Source organism: Equus asinus, chromosome 14 (genome assembly GCF_041296235.1).
Source record: "Equus asinus isolate D_3611 breed Donkey chromosome 14, EquAss-T2T_v2, whole genome shotgun sequence".
NCBI classification, from domain to species: Eukaryota; Metazoa; Chordata; class Mammalia; order Perissodactyla; family Equidae; genus Equus; species Equus asinus.
In genome coordinates, this window is record NC_091803.1 from 36,069,822 (window position 1) to 36,090,400 (window position 20,579).

A 20,579-nucleotide genomic window follows, 5' to 3' on the forward strand; every position below is an offset into this window, starting at 1 on the left:
TGGGGGTCCGAACTGGTGAACCCGGGGGGCAGAAGCGGAGTGCACGGAACTTTAACCACTTGGCCCCCGGGCCAGCCCCCTAAATGTTTTATTTAATGGCACAGCCATTCACATTAATCTACATATTCTTCGCAAATTGAGTTAAGTAGTTAAGACAGAGACCTTTTATGCCCTGCAAAGCCTAAGATATTTACTATCAGGCCTTTTATGGAAAGTTTGCCAATCCCTGTTACAAAGCATAAATCAGATCATGCCACTGTTCCTGCTCAAAACCCATCAATGGCTCCCTAGTACCCTAGGATAAAGATGAAACGTCTTAGCCAGACCCCAAGACTCTTCTAACTGGGACCGTGCCTAAGGCAGCCAGCCTAATGAGCACTCTCTGTGTACCCTGGCTGTGTGTGTAGACCCTGGACAAATCACCCAGTCTTGCTTAGTCTTAGGATCCTCGTCGAGAAAACAGGGTGGATGAAGCTTACCTCACTGGGTTAGAGTGAGGCTAGCTTTTTATTTTTAATTGTGGTAAAATACACCTAGCATAAAATTGACCATCTTAGCCGCTTCTAAGTGTACAGCTCAGTAGTGTTAAGCATATTCACAACGTCGTGCACCCAGTCTCTAGAACTCTTTCATCTTGCAAAAGCGAAACTCCACCCAGTAAACAACAGCTTCCCCTCATCTCTCTCCTCAGCCCCTGGCAGCCACCATTCTACTTTCTGTTTCTAATAATTTGACTGCTCCACAGACCCCATATAAGTGGAATCATGAAGTATTTGTCTTTTTGTGACTGGCGTATTTCACTGAGCATAACGTCCTCTAGGTTCATCCACGTGATAGCACATGCCAAAATCTCCTTCTTTTTTTGTTTTTTTAAAGATTTTATTTTTTTCCTTTTTCTCCCCAAAGCCCACTGGTACATAGTTGTATATCCTTCGTTGTGGGTCCTTCTAGTTGTGGCATGTGGGATGCTGCCTCAGCATGGTTTGATGAGCAGTGCCATGTCCGCGCCCAGGATTTGAACCAACAAAACACTGGGGCACCTGCAGTGGAGTGCGCGAACCCAACCACTGGGCCATGGGGCCAGCCCCTAAATCTCCTTCCTTTTTAAAGGCTGAATAATATCCCATTGTATGGATAGGACACATTTTGTTTATCCATTCACTGATGGACACTTGGGTTGCTTCCATCTTTGGCTCTTATGGATAATGATGCTATGTACACGGGGGTTTAGATATCTCAAGATCCTGTTTTCACATCTTTTGGGTACACACCCAGAATGGAAGAGCTGACTTTCATCAAGCACTTCCTAGAGCCAGCCTCTGCATTAACACTAGTGATCCTGGCAGCCAGTCTCAACTCAGGGTCCCCAAGAGAATGAAGCTCTAATGTCCTGAGGCATCCATCATTGCAGCACATTCGCTTTTCACCGATGCCCCCAGAATGGTACCAGTTATGCCCTATCTTTGGGAGAACTGAGAAAATAGTCACTCAATATAGCAAAAAACTAGCAACAACCTACATGTTCAGCAATAGGGGAATAACGAGTTAAACAGTGGTGTAGCCATACTCCAGAGTAATGGTCAGCCATTACAAAGAATTATATAGGCAGTACAAAAGAATGGAAAAATAAACATCGTATTGGAAAAAAACAGAATTCGAGACTTAGGTCTCTATCTCCTGATAAGGATGCAGGTCTAAGACCTAGATACATGTCCAAATGAAGAAAGCAATTTCCAGAACTATCTATCAGTTTCATATAATTTTTTAATTTTCCCATCCTCAAACCACATTCAATATTTTTGCAAGTTCCAGATTCATGCATCAGCTTCCTATAATATATAATAAACTCCCAGCACAAAACCAAGCTCTCTTGGTGCAGGTGTCGGTTTAAAGATCTAAAGGAAAACAAAAACACACTTGCGGTGATTGTCCCTCAGAAGGGACTCGTCAAGGTGGATTTTCACTCTATCTGTAGTGTTTTTGCTTTTTTTAAAATAATGAGAATGTATAGCATCTTATGTGAACAATTAAAGAGATTGCAGCAAGCACACTTTCTACAGTACTTGAGCAAGTTTGAAAAATTTTTTAAAAATTCTGCTTTTCCTCCCGCTGGCCTGTCTTCTAGGCATCTTTTCACTTTGGCCGCTTGGAACACGACCAGGGACCGGCCCCTGGCAGCCTCCCCATTGCTCAGGTGGCTTTTCGCTCTAACCGAGCGGCGCTCTGAGGTGAGCTATTTAATTTGCACTTTGTGGCTCATCCTTGACTCTGATTTAGGGCAACATAAACCCTCCTCGAAATTCCGAAGAATAAATGAGTTTACTAATTTCACCATTAAGAATTTATCAAAGCGAGCACCATTTCAGCCCTCCCCTAATCAATCACCATTTTCCCTGTTTATCTCCTCTTCAATTTTTACCAAGCGTTCTATACACATCAATTTGCCTCATGTTCTTCCTACATATGTTTTAAATTACTTTATCATTGTATAAATTTCACAGCCATTAAAAGGTTCTAATACCAGAATGGCTGACATGGTGTTAAAAATTGGATTCAATTCCACGGGGTAATAAATTGTGTCCTAAACCCAATCTCTCATGGGTGACTGAAGGATACAATGAAAAATTATTGCTTTGTCATTTTTACACTAACACAAATATACCACAGCGACTAGAAACCAGCTGGGAAACGGGAGGCAACTGCAGCCAACTATTTTTCACCCAAGACGGCTTCGCAGGCGGGTCCTGAGGGTCTTGGATGCGATCGGCCCCCTCCAGAAGCGGGAGAATTACCTGGCTGCATGGATCTCTGCAACAGACAGAGAGAGCTCGAGGAAGAAGCTATACAAAGCTTCCTTCAGCCAAAAGGCAGCTACTGCTATGGGCAGCAAAGCGCAGTGGTTGAGCACTAGCCTTTGGCATCAAAGTCTCTGAGCTCAGTCTTTGGCTGTGCTGCCGATGAAATGTACGATTCTGTGCAGGTTTCTTCGCCCCCTGTGTGTCAGCTTCCTGGATTACAGAGTTGTTATAAGAATAAATGATCTAATATGGCTAAAATGCTTAGGATGATCTCGGGCACTTAGTAGCCCCTAGATAGCATAATGATTTAAGCACAAGTTCTTGTACGGGACCTCAGCGCCCTGTTCTTTTCGGGAGCAAGGCAGGAGAGGAATGAACAGCTGGAGAAAGGTGTTAACATTTGCTCTGCATTTCCCTTCGTCTTTGGCGAAACTCAATTAGTCACTCGACACATTACTAAAGGCGCGACACAGCAGAGACGCTAAAAGATGGGTCTGAAAGTCAGGCAGAACTGGGTTTCAGTGCGAAGTCTGCCACTGGCAATTGTGACTCTGGACCAGCTACTTGACCTCTCCAAGGCTCCATTTCCCCATCTGTAAAATGGGGCTAGGGAACACACTTTTCTCCAGGACCGTGGGGGAGGCTCAATGAGATGACGCATGTTAGGTGCTGAGCTCTGTGCCTGGCATTAAGGACATGCCAACACACGTGCATGTCCCAGGCTCCGTGCAGGGGCTGGAGATACGACGGTGATGCCAGACTCGACGCGGCCTCCGCCCTGAGGGGGGGCTGCAGACGACTCTGGCAACTCCAGCATAATGTGATGTGCACGCCAGAGGGGAGCAGGTAAGGTGATTTGGGGGTACACAGTCTGGGCACCTCCTGGAGCCTTGGGGAGGTGGAGCGTGGGGAGGGAATCACAGAAGACTTCCAGAAGGAAGCGATGTTGAAAGGAACTCCTAACCCTTGACCATGAACAAATTTGAGAGAGGAGAAAGAGCAAGCTGGTTTCGCCGGTTTGTGCACAAAGGAGGGACTGGCTGGTCCTTTCCTTTAGCACTTCCATCCACAGGCCACTAGCAGGGCCATGCCTGGGCCCTCTCTTTCTGCACGAGGTCCGTTTTCAGGGCCCTGGGTGGCTGACACTTAACCAGCTGCACCCAAAAGAAGGAATGGCTCACAAGGCAAGAACTCTGTCATCTGTGAGTCACCACTCTCTGCCTCGTCCTGGGGCGGTTTCTGGGCAAGAACTCATGGAAGCTGAGGCAAGCATCGCAAACTGCCCTGCCATGGAAGTGGGTCCCCCCTGCCCAGCCTGGAGGCTTCCAGAACCAGTAATCCATTGCTGATTTGTAACAGGTGGTTGGTAACGATTTGCTGGTCGAATAGAGAGAATAATTAAAGTATTCTCAAACACAGTATTTTCTTTAGCCTCCTCTCCTGAGCCTTGCCCTCTTTGGCCTGATCTCCCCTTGGCTCTCTGGAGACTTCAGTTTGGTTCCAAAAAACATCTCTGCTCCATTCCCCTCGCTCATGGCAAAGACCTGGATCATCTGAACCCAGCGATTTTAGGAATTAAAATCTGACAGGGAAGACAACAGACTGACCCTCCTGGTAAGACTCAGAGCTCCCCTGGTAGTCTTGTTAGTTCCTCAACCTCCCTACTCCTCCTCCTGCCTCAGGGCCTTTGCACAGGATGCACCCTTGTTCTGGAATGTTCCCCCTCCCGCCCTTCCCCTAGTTAACTCTCAGCTCAACTAAAATGCAACCACGTGTCTGCAGAAGCAGCTATTGCTGTTGCAATTCTGCATTTATTTCTGTGATCATTTGATACGTGGGTCTCCATCTTTAACAGGCTGCACGCTCCATGAGGACAGGGATTCTGTCAGTCTTCCTCCCCAGGGAATACCCCAAACCTAGTGCCCGACTTTGACAGTGGATGCTTGATGAACACCTGTTGAGTGAGTGAATGTGGAAGGGAGCTGGGGTCATACATTTCAGCCCCCAGTTGGCGGCTGGGCCAAGCCAGAATGGCACCTGCACAGAGATTTCTAAATGCTCCATTCCCATCACTTTCCAGGGCATACAGGCCTCCTCCCAGGGGCAGGGAGGCTGAGCCACTGAAGCTCAAAACAACTGTGTTGTCCTCTCACCCAGTGACGCTAAGACTGAGGCCTATGACGTGCGGAGCACTGGGTACTTAAGGATGAGGGAGACGGAGCCCTGACATCTGAAGGGCGGGGATGGCACAGAGACCGAAAACAGCAGGGGGTGCTTCCCTCGCGGGCCATGTGCCATCTGAGAGCACACGCTGTGGCCCTATGGAGGACAGCTCCGCCTGCTCGCTCCCGCCCTCACCAGGGCTCCTGTATCAGAACAGCGGATTCCCAAGTGTTCTTCCCACTTCTGTGCTCACCCTACAGCCTACTATCAACACAGCAGCCAGGGAGATCCTACCAAACACGTCAGATCAGAACCCCCACCCTGACCCTTCTGAAACCCCTCCAGGGGCTCCCCCAAGTCACGCCAGTCAAGACAAAATCCCCACAGGTCTGCGAGGCCCCCATCCCCTGCTCCAGCCGCAGGGCCTCCTTGCGCGTCCCCATCACACCTGCCCCGTCCGGCATGGCCCTCCTTCCCGCTTGAGTTTGCTCCCGAACACCTATCAGCCTCAGACACGGGATATTTTTTACCTTTTTATGTGTCAATGACCTGTCATCCCCTTCTAGAATGTAAACTCCACGAAGACAGTTATCTGTTTTGTTCATCGCTGTTTCCCCGGCACCTAAAACAGTGCCTGGCACGTAGGAGCTTCTCAATAAATGTTACCTGAACGAATGAACGAATGAATGAATGAACTCAGTATATCCAAAGACTAGCAGCCATTCCATTTGGGGGCTGCATGAATCCTTAGCACATTCTTCCATAACGAGACTGAATCCATCTCTGGGTACCTTTTACCCACTGCTCTTTGGGTCCCTTAGAGATGGCCCCGTGACTTCCTTGCTCTTCCTCCCTTCATGCATATGACAGTTTGCCAGCATCCTGCATCCTTGTGTTTGTTGCCTGCCCCTCCCGGGCTGTGAGCTCCATGAAGTCAGGTCTCGTCTCTCTTGTTCATCTATCCCAGTATTAGCACCACGCTTGGCGTGGGCTAGCTGCTCGACACGTATTTGTCGAACAAATGAAACAAATTTCACATATTTAAGTATGCTAAGGGGAAGAACGATGTTCATATTGAGGATGAGTTCCACGGGTATCCCCCGGGTTCTCCTAAATTGTCACTGAGATGCACAAAAGTGAGAGGATGTAACATCAGGGCTTCATTCATTTGCTCATTGAGCAGCAGATACTTACGAGTGTCTAGCACCATGCCAAGGTCTAGAAGAATAGGTGATTCTGCTCTGACTTATTAAAAAAGGAACTTGCCAAGGGTAGAACCTGAATGACGAGTAATCCCCAATTGCCTGCGACATTCCTGGCAATGAAGGCTGGCCTGCCAGTGTCTCCACGTGCTGCTTCAGGGTGGGAGGGAGGAGGCGGTGCTAAGGGGAGGGTCACCGGGGGAGCAGTGGGTACAGGCATCCATGAACTCCAGGGCTGGCCCAACACCCAGGCTCCACCCTGCCACCCGGAAACTCAGGAGCGTCACTCCTTTGCCCAAAGCTTCCTTCTAGCCTCGAACAAAAGGGAAGCCGATTAGTCAGGCTCTCCGCTGAGCTGCTCCAAGCAGTGGTCCCCGAATGCCGGGTTATCAACACGCTCCCAATCCCCTAGTCTACAGATGTCATTGTAAGCACATGAGAAGGAAAAAAATCCATCTAACAGGATCCTCTTGTCTCAAATACACTCCGCCTGAGAAGTGCTTATTTACGCATGAAGTTTCCGAAAGGGTGTCCCGGATGAGGACCGGGAAGGGCATTAATCGTGCTCCTTCGGGGGCTCGTGTTTGCATCTTCTTTCCACCTAAACCTTTCAGCTTCACTTCCAGGCATGACAGTCAGGGAACAAACACAGCCTAATGACAAGTGTTAAAGTGAATGGCAGAACCGTGCAGCTGGGAAGGGAGGTGAAGGGGCATTTATGATACTTCCCCTAACTATAGAATTAGCCTCCTAAAAAGCCTTGTGGGTGGCAGCTGGCTTTCTTTATGATTCCAAGACTGCTGGGGGTGGGGACACCCCATAGCACTTTAGAAGGAAAAGGCAAAGTGGAATTGGCCCATTGGGACTCACCTCCCAGTGGAGGACCTTGGGTATCTATTGGCCACAGCTGCCTAGCACACAGCAGGCGCTCAATAAGTGTTTGCTGAAAGATCAGGTGTGAGTGGTCTTTGTGCCCAAAAGAAATCTCTGAGCTCTGAATACCAACTCATGGTCACCTCCATCCGGTTCATTGGCCAAGCCCAACAGTGTTTTCCTACGACCCCATCTTCTCACTGGGACCACTGTAAAAACTTCCCCACAATTCCCCTGTTTCTAGTCCTTCCCCAAAGCTAAATCAGATCAGAAGTGTGATTGCTGGATCAATGTCGTATCTATTTTTCATTTTTGGGGAAACCTCCATACTGTTTTCTGTAGTGGCTGTGCCATTTTGCATTCCCACCAACAGTACACAAGGGTTCCAATTTCTCCACATCCTTGCCCACACTTGTTGTCTTCTGTTTTTTTTTTGATAACAGCCATCCTCATCAGTGGGAGGTGACAGCTCACTGGGGACAGGGTCAAAAGAACTGAAATCAGGATCTCAAAGAGGTACTTAGCACGCACACGTTCATTGCAGCACTATGCCTAATAGCCAAGATGCGAAAGCAACCTACATGTCCACTGATGGATGAAGAAATGGAAAATATGGTATAGACTTCCAATGGAATATTATTCAGCCTTAAATAGGAAGGAAATTCTGCAATGTGCAACAACATGGATGAAGCTGGAGGACATTATGCTGAGTGAACTAAGCCAGTCGGGGAGGTACAAGCACCGAATGGTTCCACTTACACAGGGGCATCAAAATAGTCACACTCACAGAAGCAGAGAGTAGAATGGTGGTCGCCAGGGGCTGGGGCGATGGGGAATGGGGTTCAATGAGTATAGACTTTCAGCTGAGCAAGATGAATAAGTTCTGGAGATCTGCGGCATAACACTGTGTCTATATATAGCAACGGTGTACTGTGCACTTAAAAATCCGTTAAGAGGGTAGATCTCATGTTAAGCTTTTTTACCACAACAAAATAAAAGAACACAAATTTTTTAAAAAGTAGCACAAAGTAAACAAAGTCCCCCCAAATGAAAACAGATGATGTTAAAACTCTGTTCAGTTCCTCCAATGGCTCCCTCATGTTTGGACTCCTCACCACGGCCTGCCTGTCCCCTCGGATCGGATCCCTTCCCCTTCTGTTCTCCTCACTGCTCCCTCTGCTTCAGCCACAGTGACCTGGCTGCTTCTGGAACATGCCAGGCTGTTTGCTCGGACTGTTGCCTCTTCCCCTGTGACACTGCCATCACTCGCTCCTCAAAGACGCCATCTGTGGCTACCTACCTAAAAATGTCCTCCTCTTCTGTCCTCTCCCACTGCTGTGTTGTCTTCACAGCTCTTACCACACCCTGGACCATAGGTCTATTGGTTTGCTTGTCATCTCTGATGGCTCCTATTAGGCAGGAGCTCCTTGCAGGTGGAGCCATCGCCCTGCACACCTCCCGGAGTCACCGTCCATCTTATGTCAATGGACACCGCACACCAAGCTGCGCAGGGAGAGGCCCTGAGGGACAAAGCACCATCCGATTTCCCTCACTACTACATCCTCCGGTTCTAGAACAAGGATCGGCAAACTCCAGTCCACGGCTGCCTGTTTTGGTACCCCCTGTGACCTAAAAGCACTGTTTTTACATTTTTAAACGGTTCAAAAAAAGCAAAAGAATACTGTTTCATGACCCACGAAAATTATGTGAAATTCCGATTTCAGTGATCATCAATAAAGGTTTATTGGAACACAGCCAGGCTGGGCATTTATTTAAGGATTGTCTGTGGCCGTTTTCAGGCAGAGTTGAGTAGCTGTGATGGAGACCATCTGGCCTGCAAAGCCTCCTATTTACTCTGCGGCCCTTTTACAGAAAATGTACACAGAGCCCTGGCCTTGGACGTTGCCTGGCACTTAATGGGTGACCAACGGATGGGGTCTGCTGATCTTGTCTGGAGTACCCATGGTCAGCCTCCTTCCCCCCTCCCTAGGAAGCTCAAGGAAGGTCTTTGGGGTTAGTTTACTCCAACCCCAACAAACCGTTACTGGAAACCTCTTTAGTGGGCTTTGAGCCTTCCTCAGCAGGAGATAAAAAAGGGTCCGACTGGGTCCTCTGCAAAGCTGGCCTTTTGGAAAGCAAGGCAGCCCCACCAGCTTGGCCAAGCTGTGCGAGGATCAACTTGGCTTCATCGCGCCACCCCCATTAGTGCAGTGCCTTTTAGCTCTTCACAGCTGTTGCCTCATTTTCTCATCACGAGTGATACAGCAAAAGACCTGGGAAAAAGCAGTGTCTCTGGCTGATAGATAGGGAAACTGAGGCACATACCCTGGGGCACTCAGAGTGGCCGAGCTGACATCCACGTCTCCATTTTCCCTCCCTGCCAGGCTGCCAGCCATGCTTTCTGGAAGCCAGCTACTCGTGCCGTGTAGTCACCCCACTGCCCCTAGGGTGTGGAGACGTACAGGAGACAGCCCTTCTGCAGCTGGCGATGCCATCTGCCCGTCTCTCTCTGCAGCAGGCGGCCAGCCTCCCCCCAGCCACCCCTGTCCAGAAGCCCATTTGTCCAGAGCCTCTGGCCTGCAAAGGCTGATGGGTAAAGATGGGTTGCCAGGTGCACGGACAGTTGCTCTTCTATCAGAAACCCCCTTGCTGTCCATCTTCACCCCTGACACTTGAGCGGCTCCCCCAGTCTGTGCAAATGCTTGCAACCCTGCAGCTGGTCAGCTGACCTGAAAGACACAGCCCTTGTTCGCCACTCCTTGGAGAACCCTCACCTGACGCAGCTGCTCAGGCCTGAGTTCCCACTCAAGTGCAGCCACCCCCTCCCAGCTGATGGCTTTCTCTGGACCTTCTCACACTTTTCATCTGTCATTCTTCACCTGGACATCAGGCTGCTGTCACTGTGCTGGCTCTACCTGGCGCAGCAATGGGAGAAGAAGTGTGAGGGGACCAGGGTAACCATGGGGCCTTTCTCGGGATATTTTAACTCAAGATGGAGGGAGGCTGGTGGCCCGGGAGAGCCGTTGGAGGTAGCTTCCTGACAGTTAGTTGTTCTAAAGGTAACGAGGCAGAAAAGTTGCAATAGCTAGCACCAGAATGCCTCTTACAGGTTGAACAGTCTTTATTGGGAAAGCTACATTTGCCCCCCATCAGAGTCGGTGTCCCCTAAGGCCAGGGCTTCTGGGGAAGGTGTGGTCCTGGAAGGCTTCCCTGAGGAAGCAGCATTTAGGCTGAGATCTAGAGCCGGAAGAGGTGGTAGCCCAACAAGGTGGGGTGGAGTGGGGGGTGCAGGGCAACAGCGGAGGGCGCTGGGATGAGCATGAGAGAGTGCCTGAAGCACGAGGGGCCCTGTCTGAAGAACAGAGCAGAGAGACGTGGCTGGGCCACCGGAAGTCACCATCAAGGCAGGCTGTCTCCTGACCCCTCTTCTCAATGCCCCCTTGGTTTAGACCACCCCCACTGCTAACACTACTGCCATCAGCCAAACACGCCCACTCTCCTCTTCCTCCCCTCTGCACTGAGCGTTTTGTATTCATGACCCCATTTCAGCCAACAGCCCTCTGAGGATAGGATATGAGTTATCTGTGCCCATTTTACAGAGGAGGAAGCTGAGGCACCGGAAGGTTAGGGTCACACAGCTAGCAAAGGCAGAACCAGGATTCAACACCCAGCAGCTGGAGATCTCCGGATGGAAAGCATCTTTTTCCAGCCCAGGCCAGCCTTGGCTTTCCATTTCCATGAAACACTGGGAGGTCCAGCTGCAGGGACTGGAGGCTCTCTGATGCTGGAGCCCAAGGAAGGGACAGGAGGCAGAGGAAAACTGTACGGGGTGGGATGGGGGGGCGGGGCTGCCTGGGGGGGAATGGGGGAGGGGTGGGGGCTGGTGGCTTGGCTGTTGCAGTGAATGCAGGAGGCTGTGGGAGGAAGGAGGGGCTGCCTTGGGTTAGAAATGATCCTCCCGGAGGCCAGCCTTGGGGGCTGATGAGATAGAACGCCCCCAACCTCACTGCCCCTCACTCTTAGCAGTTGTCAGCGGATGGTGCGCAGATCCGCCCTTTTCTTGTGAGAACCAGTGTCACCTTCAGGCTGCTTTCTCCAGGAGGGGGAGTGTGAAGCAGACAGCAAGGAAAGTCTCCACAGGTAGCAAACCATCTCCTGGGCTTCTAGACTCTTCCTTCTCCCTGAGTGGTGCAGGGGCGAGGGGACAGGAGGGGTGGGGGAGGTAGGAAGCGCAGGAGCCGTTTACGAAAGTCAACATTTCAAATCTACTTCCTTCCTCTGCCTTTTTCAGACTTCATGCCATAAGGGATTATTTCCTTAATTATATCCAACTTCTGGCATCATATTGGCTGAAGTTTGGGTGATGTTGAGTTTGGCAAAATGACAAGCACAGCGCGTACATCTGTGTGTGTATGCATTTGTGTATATGTATATTTACGCACAGATTGAATTTCCCTCCCCTCCCGCCTCCATTTCCTCATTTAGCAGGAAATAAAAGGACCACGGGGCTGGAGCTCAAATTCCTCCTAAGCAGAAGGAAATCCGGGTGTCATGGTTTCCAGAAAGGGAACACAATCTCCGTATGGGGTGTAATTACATCTTAGCTTTCTGCAGAAGAATAGTTTATGGCTTAAATGCTATTAATTGTAAGCCGTTTTGTTCCACGGGAAGTTGTTCATTGATAACTACCCAATTAGGGTTATTTTGCAATTAGTCTATTCACAGTAAATTTATTGCAAAAGGGGGAGGCCGTGGTGCAGCAAATTAAAGCATTGCCAGGGCTGGGTGTGCAATGGCTCTTAAATGCCAATCTTATTAACCAGCTCAGAGGTCCTGGGAGGGTGCCCCACCTTGGCTGATGCAGCAAAGGCCACAGGGGGACGGACCCTCAGCACACTCACACTGCAGAACCATGCTGGAGGTGTTTCAGGATGACCAGGAGAAGCCTGGGAACCCCTGGCCTCCCCTGACAACATCAACCCTCTTGTTCCCCATTAACACCCTCCCTTCTCCTTGTGACTATACTGACAACAAGGAAACACAGCCTACAGGCTGCAGGCCATCCTTGAGGTCTGACCATTTTCGCTACAGTGAAATCTTTTGCCTCCGGAAGAGGGAGAGGCTCACTGGAAAGGATGCGGGCTCCATAACCTGAGTTCCAATACCACCTCCGCCATCTACCAGCCATGCGTCTCCGGCCAAGTAGTGAACCTCTTTGAGCCTCAATTTCCTCATCAACAAAATGGGTTGACAACAGACCTGCCTCGTGGGGCTGTGGAAGGATTCACTGTGATACAAGGCACAGTGTTGTATATCCTAGGATGCAGGATTGACATCCAGCAGGGGTCAGCAAACTACGACCCGGGGGCCAAAGCCAGCCCACTGTCTGTTTTTATAAATACAGTTTTGTGGGAAGCTAACCAAGGGCATCTACGTATGCCTTGTCAAGAGCTCTTTCGTGCCACGAGGGCAGAGGTAAGCGGTTGTGACAGAGAGTACAGGGCCTGCCAAGCCGCTAATATTTACTCTCTGGCCCTTTACAGAAAAAAGCTAGTTGACCCTCGGTATATAGCAAGTGCCCAATATCATTTTCATGGAAAGGCATTCAACTCAGGCCTCCAACATTTCTTTGCCAGGTCACCCCCTGGTAAACAAAAGATCGTGGAAAAATCTCCTTCCACTTACTCCTACACTCTGTCTGCGGAGCCCCATCAAGAATATGGATGAGAACCACTCAGACGGCTCAGATTAGGGTTAGATAAAGGAGAAATGAACCTTTTGTTTTCAAACCTTACTATTTAAAAGGAAGTATTGTATAGGTACACATTTGCTATGAAAAACTCAAACAATACAGATGAACTTGAATCAACAGCTGGAGTGGTCCCCATTGCACCCCACCGAGAGGGGGCCGTGTGGAAGGCTTCCCGCGTATCCTGCCAGCCCTCTCGCTACCCGCGTAGCACACGTGGCCGCATCCCCCCGACCCAAATCCTCCATACTGGGACCAGCGTCAACAGAGAGGCTCGCGTTTGAAGTGAAGAGAGCTGAATTTTAGCTCAAGTTCAGCCTCTAATTAATCGTGTGACCTTGGATAAGTCTCCTCCCCTCTCTGGGCCTCGCATTCTTATCTGTCCAGTGAACAAGTGGATTAAGATTTCCCTAGGGGTCTTTCTGGCCTACTTTTCCTAGGGAGCCATTCTCACCATGCCCTGCCCTTTTCCATCAATAGAGACAGAAGAACAAAGGATCTGTTCAGTGTAAAGAGGACACTGGGCCAAGTGTCCCCTCCTGCCTTCTAAATCCACCAATGTCCAGGGGACTGAGAGCCCCCAGCTTCCATCCTGCTGCCCTGGGTCAGCTCTGCAGCTGGCTTTTCTGCTGCTCTGACCTTATGTCTCGACACCACGGAGGACCCAGTACCCCTGTCACTGCTCTGATCCCTCACTGCCTCACAGGGAGAAATCTGCTTTATCACTCGTCATCAGCACACAGAAGACTGTCCAGCACAGGGCAGGAGGGAGGGAGAGAGAGGGAGAAAAGAAAGAGGGAGGGAGGAAATAAAGAAACAAGGAAGAAAGGAAAGAGGGAGGGAGGAAATAAAGAAACGAGGAAGAAGGAAGAAATTTGAGATGGAGGAAAATGGCAAGGTTGTTTTTTCAGAGCCTCCAAAGTCAACGCAACCAATTAGAAACCTTTCCAATCGTATTCAATCACAACAACATTCATGTCAATTCTAATCCCGATATTCCGCTGAGAGAGAAAACAAACCATATCAATACAATCACCTCGCCTCTGACAACTTCCACATCAGCCCTGATTTCACCGTATTTTATCCTTTGCCATAAGGGCAATCGGTTAAAGCTATAACAGAAGGTAATTTGATTTGGTACAACTTTTTTTTTATGCAAGACTTCAGAACTCAGGGAGTACTGAAACAAATCAGATCTCCTGTCCCAATTTGGGGGCTGAAAAAGAGGGCGGTCATTCTCAGAAAGCCTGAGCATGTGAGCAGAATGGGACTGAGTAGGAGGAAGAACGGAGGAGGAGATGCCTCTGCGGCCTCGGGGGCTGGAACTTACCTTCCAAGGGGCAGAAGCGAGTGACCTTTTCGGGCATCAGCAGCCCAAGCTTGTGGCGGCAGTAGGTCTCTCCGATCTCCTGGCGGCAGTGTTTGGACTTCGAGCGGGACAGGGCAGAGATGGCCTCCTTGCCCGAGATGTCGCACTTGGGGGGCTGGTCATACTTGATCTCCGGGGAGCTGCCCCCGCTCTTCCTGGCGTGGGGCTGTCTGGGGACATCCTTCCCTCGGCTACTGTTCACTGCAGCTCTCTCGCCAGGAGGCAGCACTTCATTGGTGCCTTTCCCGGGCAACGAACGTCCCTTCCCCTTTTCCTCCTGCTCCAGCTTCCGTTTCAAAACCTCCTTCTGCCTGCTTGGGGGCTTCTTTGCCAACTCAGGCTGGCGCTTCTGCTTTTGAGTCCTGGGTGCGAAGTTGCTGTTGTCCACATTCTCAAAATCTTTGGGGACCGAGTTCTCATTGTTGCTGTCTGTCCGCACTTTCTCTTTCGGCCGGTGAGAGAAGTAGGCATCCTGGAGAAGACAGGAGAGAGACACAGATGAGAAACTTTAGTGAGGATCATGCTAAGGAGGCTGGCCCTTGGAGAGTGGGGCACGCAGGTTTGGAAGGCTGGACCCCGGCTTCACGCCCTCCCTTTGCCACGAGCTTAACTTCAAGTTAGACTTCTCTCTCTGGACCTCAGCTTCGCCATCTGAAAATATGAGATGTTCCGACCAGAAGCTAAGGCTTTTACAAGCTCCAAGGTTCTATGACAATGATGCTCGATGCTCGTTATTAATCTCACCACTGCCCTTTCAAGGAAGTTTCCTTGATAGTCTCTGCCATTGGATTATGAACATTTTGTTCCAGCCTCCTGTTTAAACGCCAGCAGAGAACGCTGTGATGATTTACTTACGGGCTGGAAATGTCATAATAAAGTTATAAGGGGAGAAAATATTGGTGGAATTATATACATCCCATTGCCTCTAGGATAGGCTTGTAGATCTACGCCCACAAGAGAAATCAGACCGAGCCATAGATAACTCTGAGGGAGAGACAACATGGGATGTTTTGGAGGGAAATTCACCCTTTGCAGAAGGATCCTTACAACAAATCCCAAGGGGATTGCAAATTTGTGACACCTTGTGCTTGAGGTTTGGCTCTTGATGTTTGTACCTGGAACAGAACTGATTAAGTCACCGAGGGTCAAGAGAAAGGCCAGGAGTTGTTCTAGAGACAATGTATGGCATGGGTCTTTCCAGGAAGGCAGGAACTCCAAACTCAGCTCCTCCATGGTGAGGTAGGCCCTAGCCATTCTGAGCTCGGATCAAACGCACCATTCAACTAACAGCCTGCCTCATTTCCAAAACACGTTGCTTCTGCTTAGAGCCCATTACCAAGGCCTTAACCTGCAAGAGCATCCACTGTCCCAAAGCTGTCTTCCAAGGGGACCTCTGAAGCCACAGAGAATGGCTAACTGGCTCCCTAAATCTACCCCCGTCACTAGAGACACAAATAGGCCATGAGTAGCAATTCTGAGGGAAGACTTCCTGGTTAGTTTTCCTAAATGTGCCCACTGGCAGCTCCTGAAGAAGAGAATGGCGGACAGAATAGCGGAGGCAGTGCTGGTGCCGGGGAGGGGCTGACACCATCTGTTTTTGTAAATAAAGTTTTATTGAAACACAGCTGCACCTGTTCGTTTGTGTATGGTCTATGGCTGCGTTCATATTAAAACAGTAGAGGTGAGCAGTCATGACAGACACTGGCTTGCAAAGCCCAAAATATTTCTATCTGTCCCTTTAAGTGTGCAGACCCAGCTGTCCAGGAGTATGAGTTTAGAAGGGTCCCCCTCCCCTGGGCTTGGTTTAGCTGACCCTGTCCCCAGTGCCCCCATTTGGCCCAGGAATGGTCTGGAGAAGAAGCCCTATGTGGCTGGCCCCTTCTTGCCTTTGCTCCATCTCCCTGGGCATCAAGCACCAACTTCTATTGGGAGGAGGCCGTGAGAACGAGAGCTGCCACTAAGATCCCTCATGGCCACTCCGTAAGTTGGAGATTGCTATTATTCTCATTTTGCAGGAGCATCAGTTAACAAGGGACTTGTTCAAGGTAATCCAGCTGGTTGGTGGAGAAGCTGGGTTTCAACCAGACCATAGACCCCAGGCCCTGGGCTGCCAGTCCCGCTACCCACTTCCCAGAAGCTGCAGAGCCCTTCTGACCCCCATCACCTGTCCCCTTACGCACTGCAGCCTGGCTTTGGACCACAACATCTGGCTCCCTTCCCATCCACTCCCACCCAGCCAAGTGGATCTGGGATACGCCAGTCACTTCCAAATAGCCATGTCAAAGGCTGGCTGGTGGCCATCAGGTGGCAGGGAGTCACAGACAGGGAGAGGACAGTAAGCAGGGGCCAAGAAGCACCAGGAGCTTGAGGAGCAGGAGCTGGAAGGCAGTGGGGTAGGAAGAAGGAAATGAGATGCCAAGAAGGGAGAGCTGGGTGTGTACTGGGCCACAGAGTGGCTGCTGGTCCTATACAGGAGTCGATATCACATCCTGGTTGGTGAAGGGAGACCTTCCAGTTCTGACACCTGTTTCCGGCCTTTCTCACCTCCCCACACAGACTTGCAAGAAATCCCCCTTAGTGAGGTGCCACGCCTCTGTTCTTGTAATCTAAATGAACCCACTGAGATTCCTCTTTTCCCTTCTTTCCGTGCAGATGCCATGACGAATCCTCAGCGCCTCTCAGATGCATCTTCTGAGCACTCGCCACCCTGTACCCTGACAGGTACTGCGTATTGCATACTGTCAACCACCCTCTAAGGAGGTCCTCTCCTCGCCGTTTTACAGAAAGAGGAGCCGAGGTGTTGTTAGAACATTCTCGAGCACGTTTCAGGTGCCAGGCACTGTGCCAAGCCCTGAGACGTGATATCTCATTTAACCTTCAGAAATAACTTCTAAGGCAGGCCCTCCTATTCTCCCATCTTACGAAAGAGAAGAAGAAAGTGTGGGATGTTCAGTAACTCGCCCAAGGCCATCTGGGGGAGGCAGTGAACTTGTCCGATTCTAAAACTTGCTACAGTATAGAGCCTCTTCCGTTTGACGGAGACGTAAACCAAGGAGCCTTTAGCTCCCTCCTCTCCACTGGGGGACGAGGAGGGTATCGCCCTCTTTGCTCCTCTTAGCCGAGGCTAGGATGGAGCTGGATGGGGGGATAGTACTCAACAAAGCTCTTGACAAATACTCCAGTTGTCTTCCTTCCAGGCCCATCACAGGTTCGTACTCCTCATCCCCTGCAAGTTAGGCACAGCCAAGCAACTTGCTGTGGCCAAGACATGGGATTGGAGCCAGAGCAGAATGTGCCACATCTCTCTTTCCCCCACAGCATCCAACCACACTCCCGATGGTGAAGGTCCTGCATCCCTGAGTGAGGCCAACACGGAGCAGAGACTCCACCAACCCTCCCATGGGCAGAAAGAAACCTTTCCGTCACTGAGATTCAGGGATCTTTGTTACTGCAGCATGAACTAGCTCATCTTGGCTAATATAGGAGGCCAAGCTGATTGGTTTTCTTTCTTAGGTATGGAGCCGATTTTTTTTTTTGCCTCTAACAGTCAGAAAGTCAGTTTGATGACTCCTGCTGTCCGAGAACATGAATTTAAATTCTATCCCTAAGCCCACTTTCTAGAAGTTAACGAGAGAGCAGAGATTAAGCAGAAGACCCTCTGTCCAGAACAGCCACCCATGTCCTCTCTCATCAGACGCATCCTAACCATCATTCTTGGGCTGTTCTCTTTGCTCCTTAACTGAGGATGGCAAGATTGGTCTCTGGAGCAGAAAACCTCCATAAACCACCGATTTCAAGAGCTCACATTCTCTACCACTTTCTGGCAGAAGCTCACCAAGCAAAACCAGACACGGGAAATGCCGCCATCAATGAAGCTGGTCTGACCATCTGAGAAGGGCCGATTCTCTGGTTAATTTGTGACCTCAGGACCAGGCACCATCATCAACTCTAATGCGACTCTTGATTAATACACATCGTCTACTCAGAGAGGTCCCCCCAATCGGGATGCTTAGCCCAGAGTGGCCCCGTGGCTTTTCGCCTGGCCCCAGACGCGACTCGGAAAATTAAAAGATTCGAGTGTAAGAAGGGAGGGGAATATTGTGTCTTCTGGACTGAAGAGCTCACAGGTTTTAGGCAGCTTCCAGAAAAGTCCGTGAGAGGCACAGTCAGGGAGAATCAGGCATCACTCAAAGGCCTGCGGACTCGCCACGCTGCATCAGTAGCGTTTTCTGCAGTAGGCGGTGAGTTCTTCCTCACCTCTGCCCAACTCTTTTCTTGAAATTTTATTTTATCGTGGTAAGAACATTTAACAAGAGATCTGCCCTCTTAACAAATCATTAAGTGCACATACAGTATTGCTGTCTATAGGCACAAAGATCTCTAGAACTTGTATAATATAATGTAAAATAATATAATCTTGTATAATTAAGACTTTATGATTAGCAGCCCCTGGCAATCACCATTCTACACTCTGATTCTCTGAGCTGGACTATGTTAGATTCCTCGTATAAGTGGGAGCACGAAGTATTTGTCCTTCTGTGCCTGGCTTATGTCACTTAGCGTCACATCCTCCAGGTTTATCCACGTGGCTGCACATGGCAGGATTTCCTTCCTTTCCAAAGCTGAATAATATCCCATGTATGTAGAGAGCACATCTTTCTTCATCCATCCCTCGATGGACACGAGATATCACCTCACCTGCCCTCTCGCTCTTCATCTGCTCGCCAGGAGGCAACCAGGCCTCAGCTTTTCTCTCCTTTCCCTGGAGAACCAAGATCCAGAAATCCAAACTCAGTTGCCTTCCCTATAAAAACCACCCTTGGGAGATTTCCAGGCAAATACACACAAGAAAACCGTCGTAGTCTCAATACCCACGTGCCCCCAGACTCTGACTTTCACACACCTCATGTCCCTAACCCTTTCAAGACCCCAGGGAAGCAGGCAGTCTTAGTCCTAATTAAGGGGAGGAAATGAAGGCCCAGAGAGGTTAAATAACTTGCCCAAGGTCACACTTCTAGAAATGAAGTGACTCTGACTCTCCAGGCCTCAGTTGCCTCATCTGGAAAATGGGGATGTTGATAGTAATACTTATCTCAGGGGTATTTTGGTGAGGACAAATTATGTAAAACTTCTGGAACGTGCCCACCACCCAAAGCAGGAGGAAAAAGGAGCAGTGGACCCAGATTAGGTTTGCTACCAATTAACACTGGACCTCAATGGTCTTGCCCCGATGGTCTCTGCCCGGAGGACAGACTGACTATTATTTCTCCATTATGATCGACTAGCTGGGTCCCCTTCACTCTTAATGAATCCAACACTCTCACCTTGGGTTATTTATGCAAATGTAACCCTTTGACTTATTTTATTTAAATGTACTTATTACAATGATTGCACATTCCAGCATTTGTGTGCGAGCTCCAAAATTCTAATTGCTCTGCTGTTGCCTTACCTCTAAGCTGCTGCTAGAATCCATTTTTATTCCGGAGAAATAATTAAATGCAATAATGTCCTCCATTCCCATTCAACCTTGGGCATGTTTAGAGCCGATTTCAATCAGGTAGAAATATGCTGAACACAAAATGGCTCTGAGAGGCAGGTTACGTGACCCAGGCTGCTGCTTCAGAGACACCTGGGGGTCTGCCTCTGCCTTTCCCTGGTTCTCTGACATTCAGACTTTAAGATGCATCTTGACTCACTCCATCAACTGAATCTGGACCCCTTCGTCCCGTTTCAAAGGGTGGAGGTGAGTGGCTGTGTTTTTAAAGCTATCCACCCATTGAGACACCTTCGCTCCTATTTCTGTGTATAAAGAACGCTGGACAGGAAGGGAGAAAACTTAAGGACTCGTCCTGCTCTAGCGACTATCCGATTTTCTCATCTGTAAAGTGACAGGTCCTGCGTGTGCGTTACTCAACAGTGTCTGAAGGAGCCATTCATCAATACGATCGACTAACAAAGTTCTGCCATTTCAGCTCATTGAGAAATAATTTGATGGACTCTTAAGAAACCAGGGACTGAGGAACAGATGGATGCTCCAAGGATGCTCAGGTCTTCTCCCTGCTGCATCCTTTCGTCATCATCTCCAGCAGCTCTGTGACCCGGGACAGATCATTTTATCTCTCTGTGCCCCAATTTCCTCATCCATCCCAGGGGGCTGACACTGGCACCCACCTCCTGGGAACCGAGAGAATCGATGAAACATAGAATACGGTGCTCGACACATGCAAGCTGCGTAAGGAACACGCATGTATTAGAAAATAGACATACAGCGCTGAAATGTCCCAGGCTCTGTGCCAAGCCCTCTGTGCGCACTAATTCATTTAATCCTCATGACAACCCTATGAAGGAGATGCTATACTATTCTCTCCTTTTTTTCGGATGGGAGCATGGAGGTTCAGGGAAGTAAAGCGACTCAATCCAGATCT

The 20,579-nt window shown here is 49.6% G+C and overlaps 1 protein-coding gene across 1 annotated transcript in view; it reads right to left on the reverse strand.

The window, feature by feature from the left end:
• XYLT1 (xylosyltransferase 1) overlaps positions 1-20,579 on the reverse strand; it is a 301,755-nt gene that overhangs the window by 116,834 nt on the left and 164,342 nt on the right. The window contains exon 3 of the mRNA XM_014837585.3: positions 14,116-14,626. Coding sequence (XP_014693071.3) covers positions 14,116-14,626 — 511 coding nt within the window. The remainder of the gene's footprint in view (positions 1-14,115; positions 14,627-20,579) is intronic.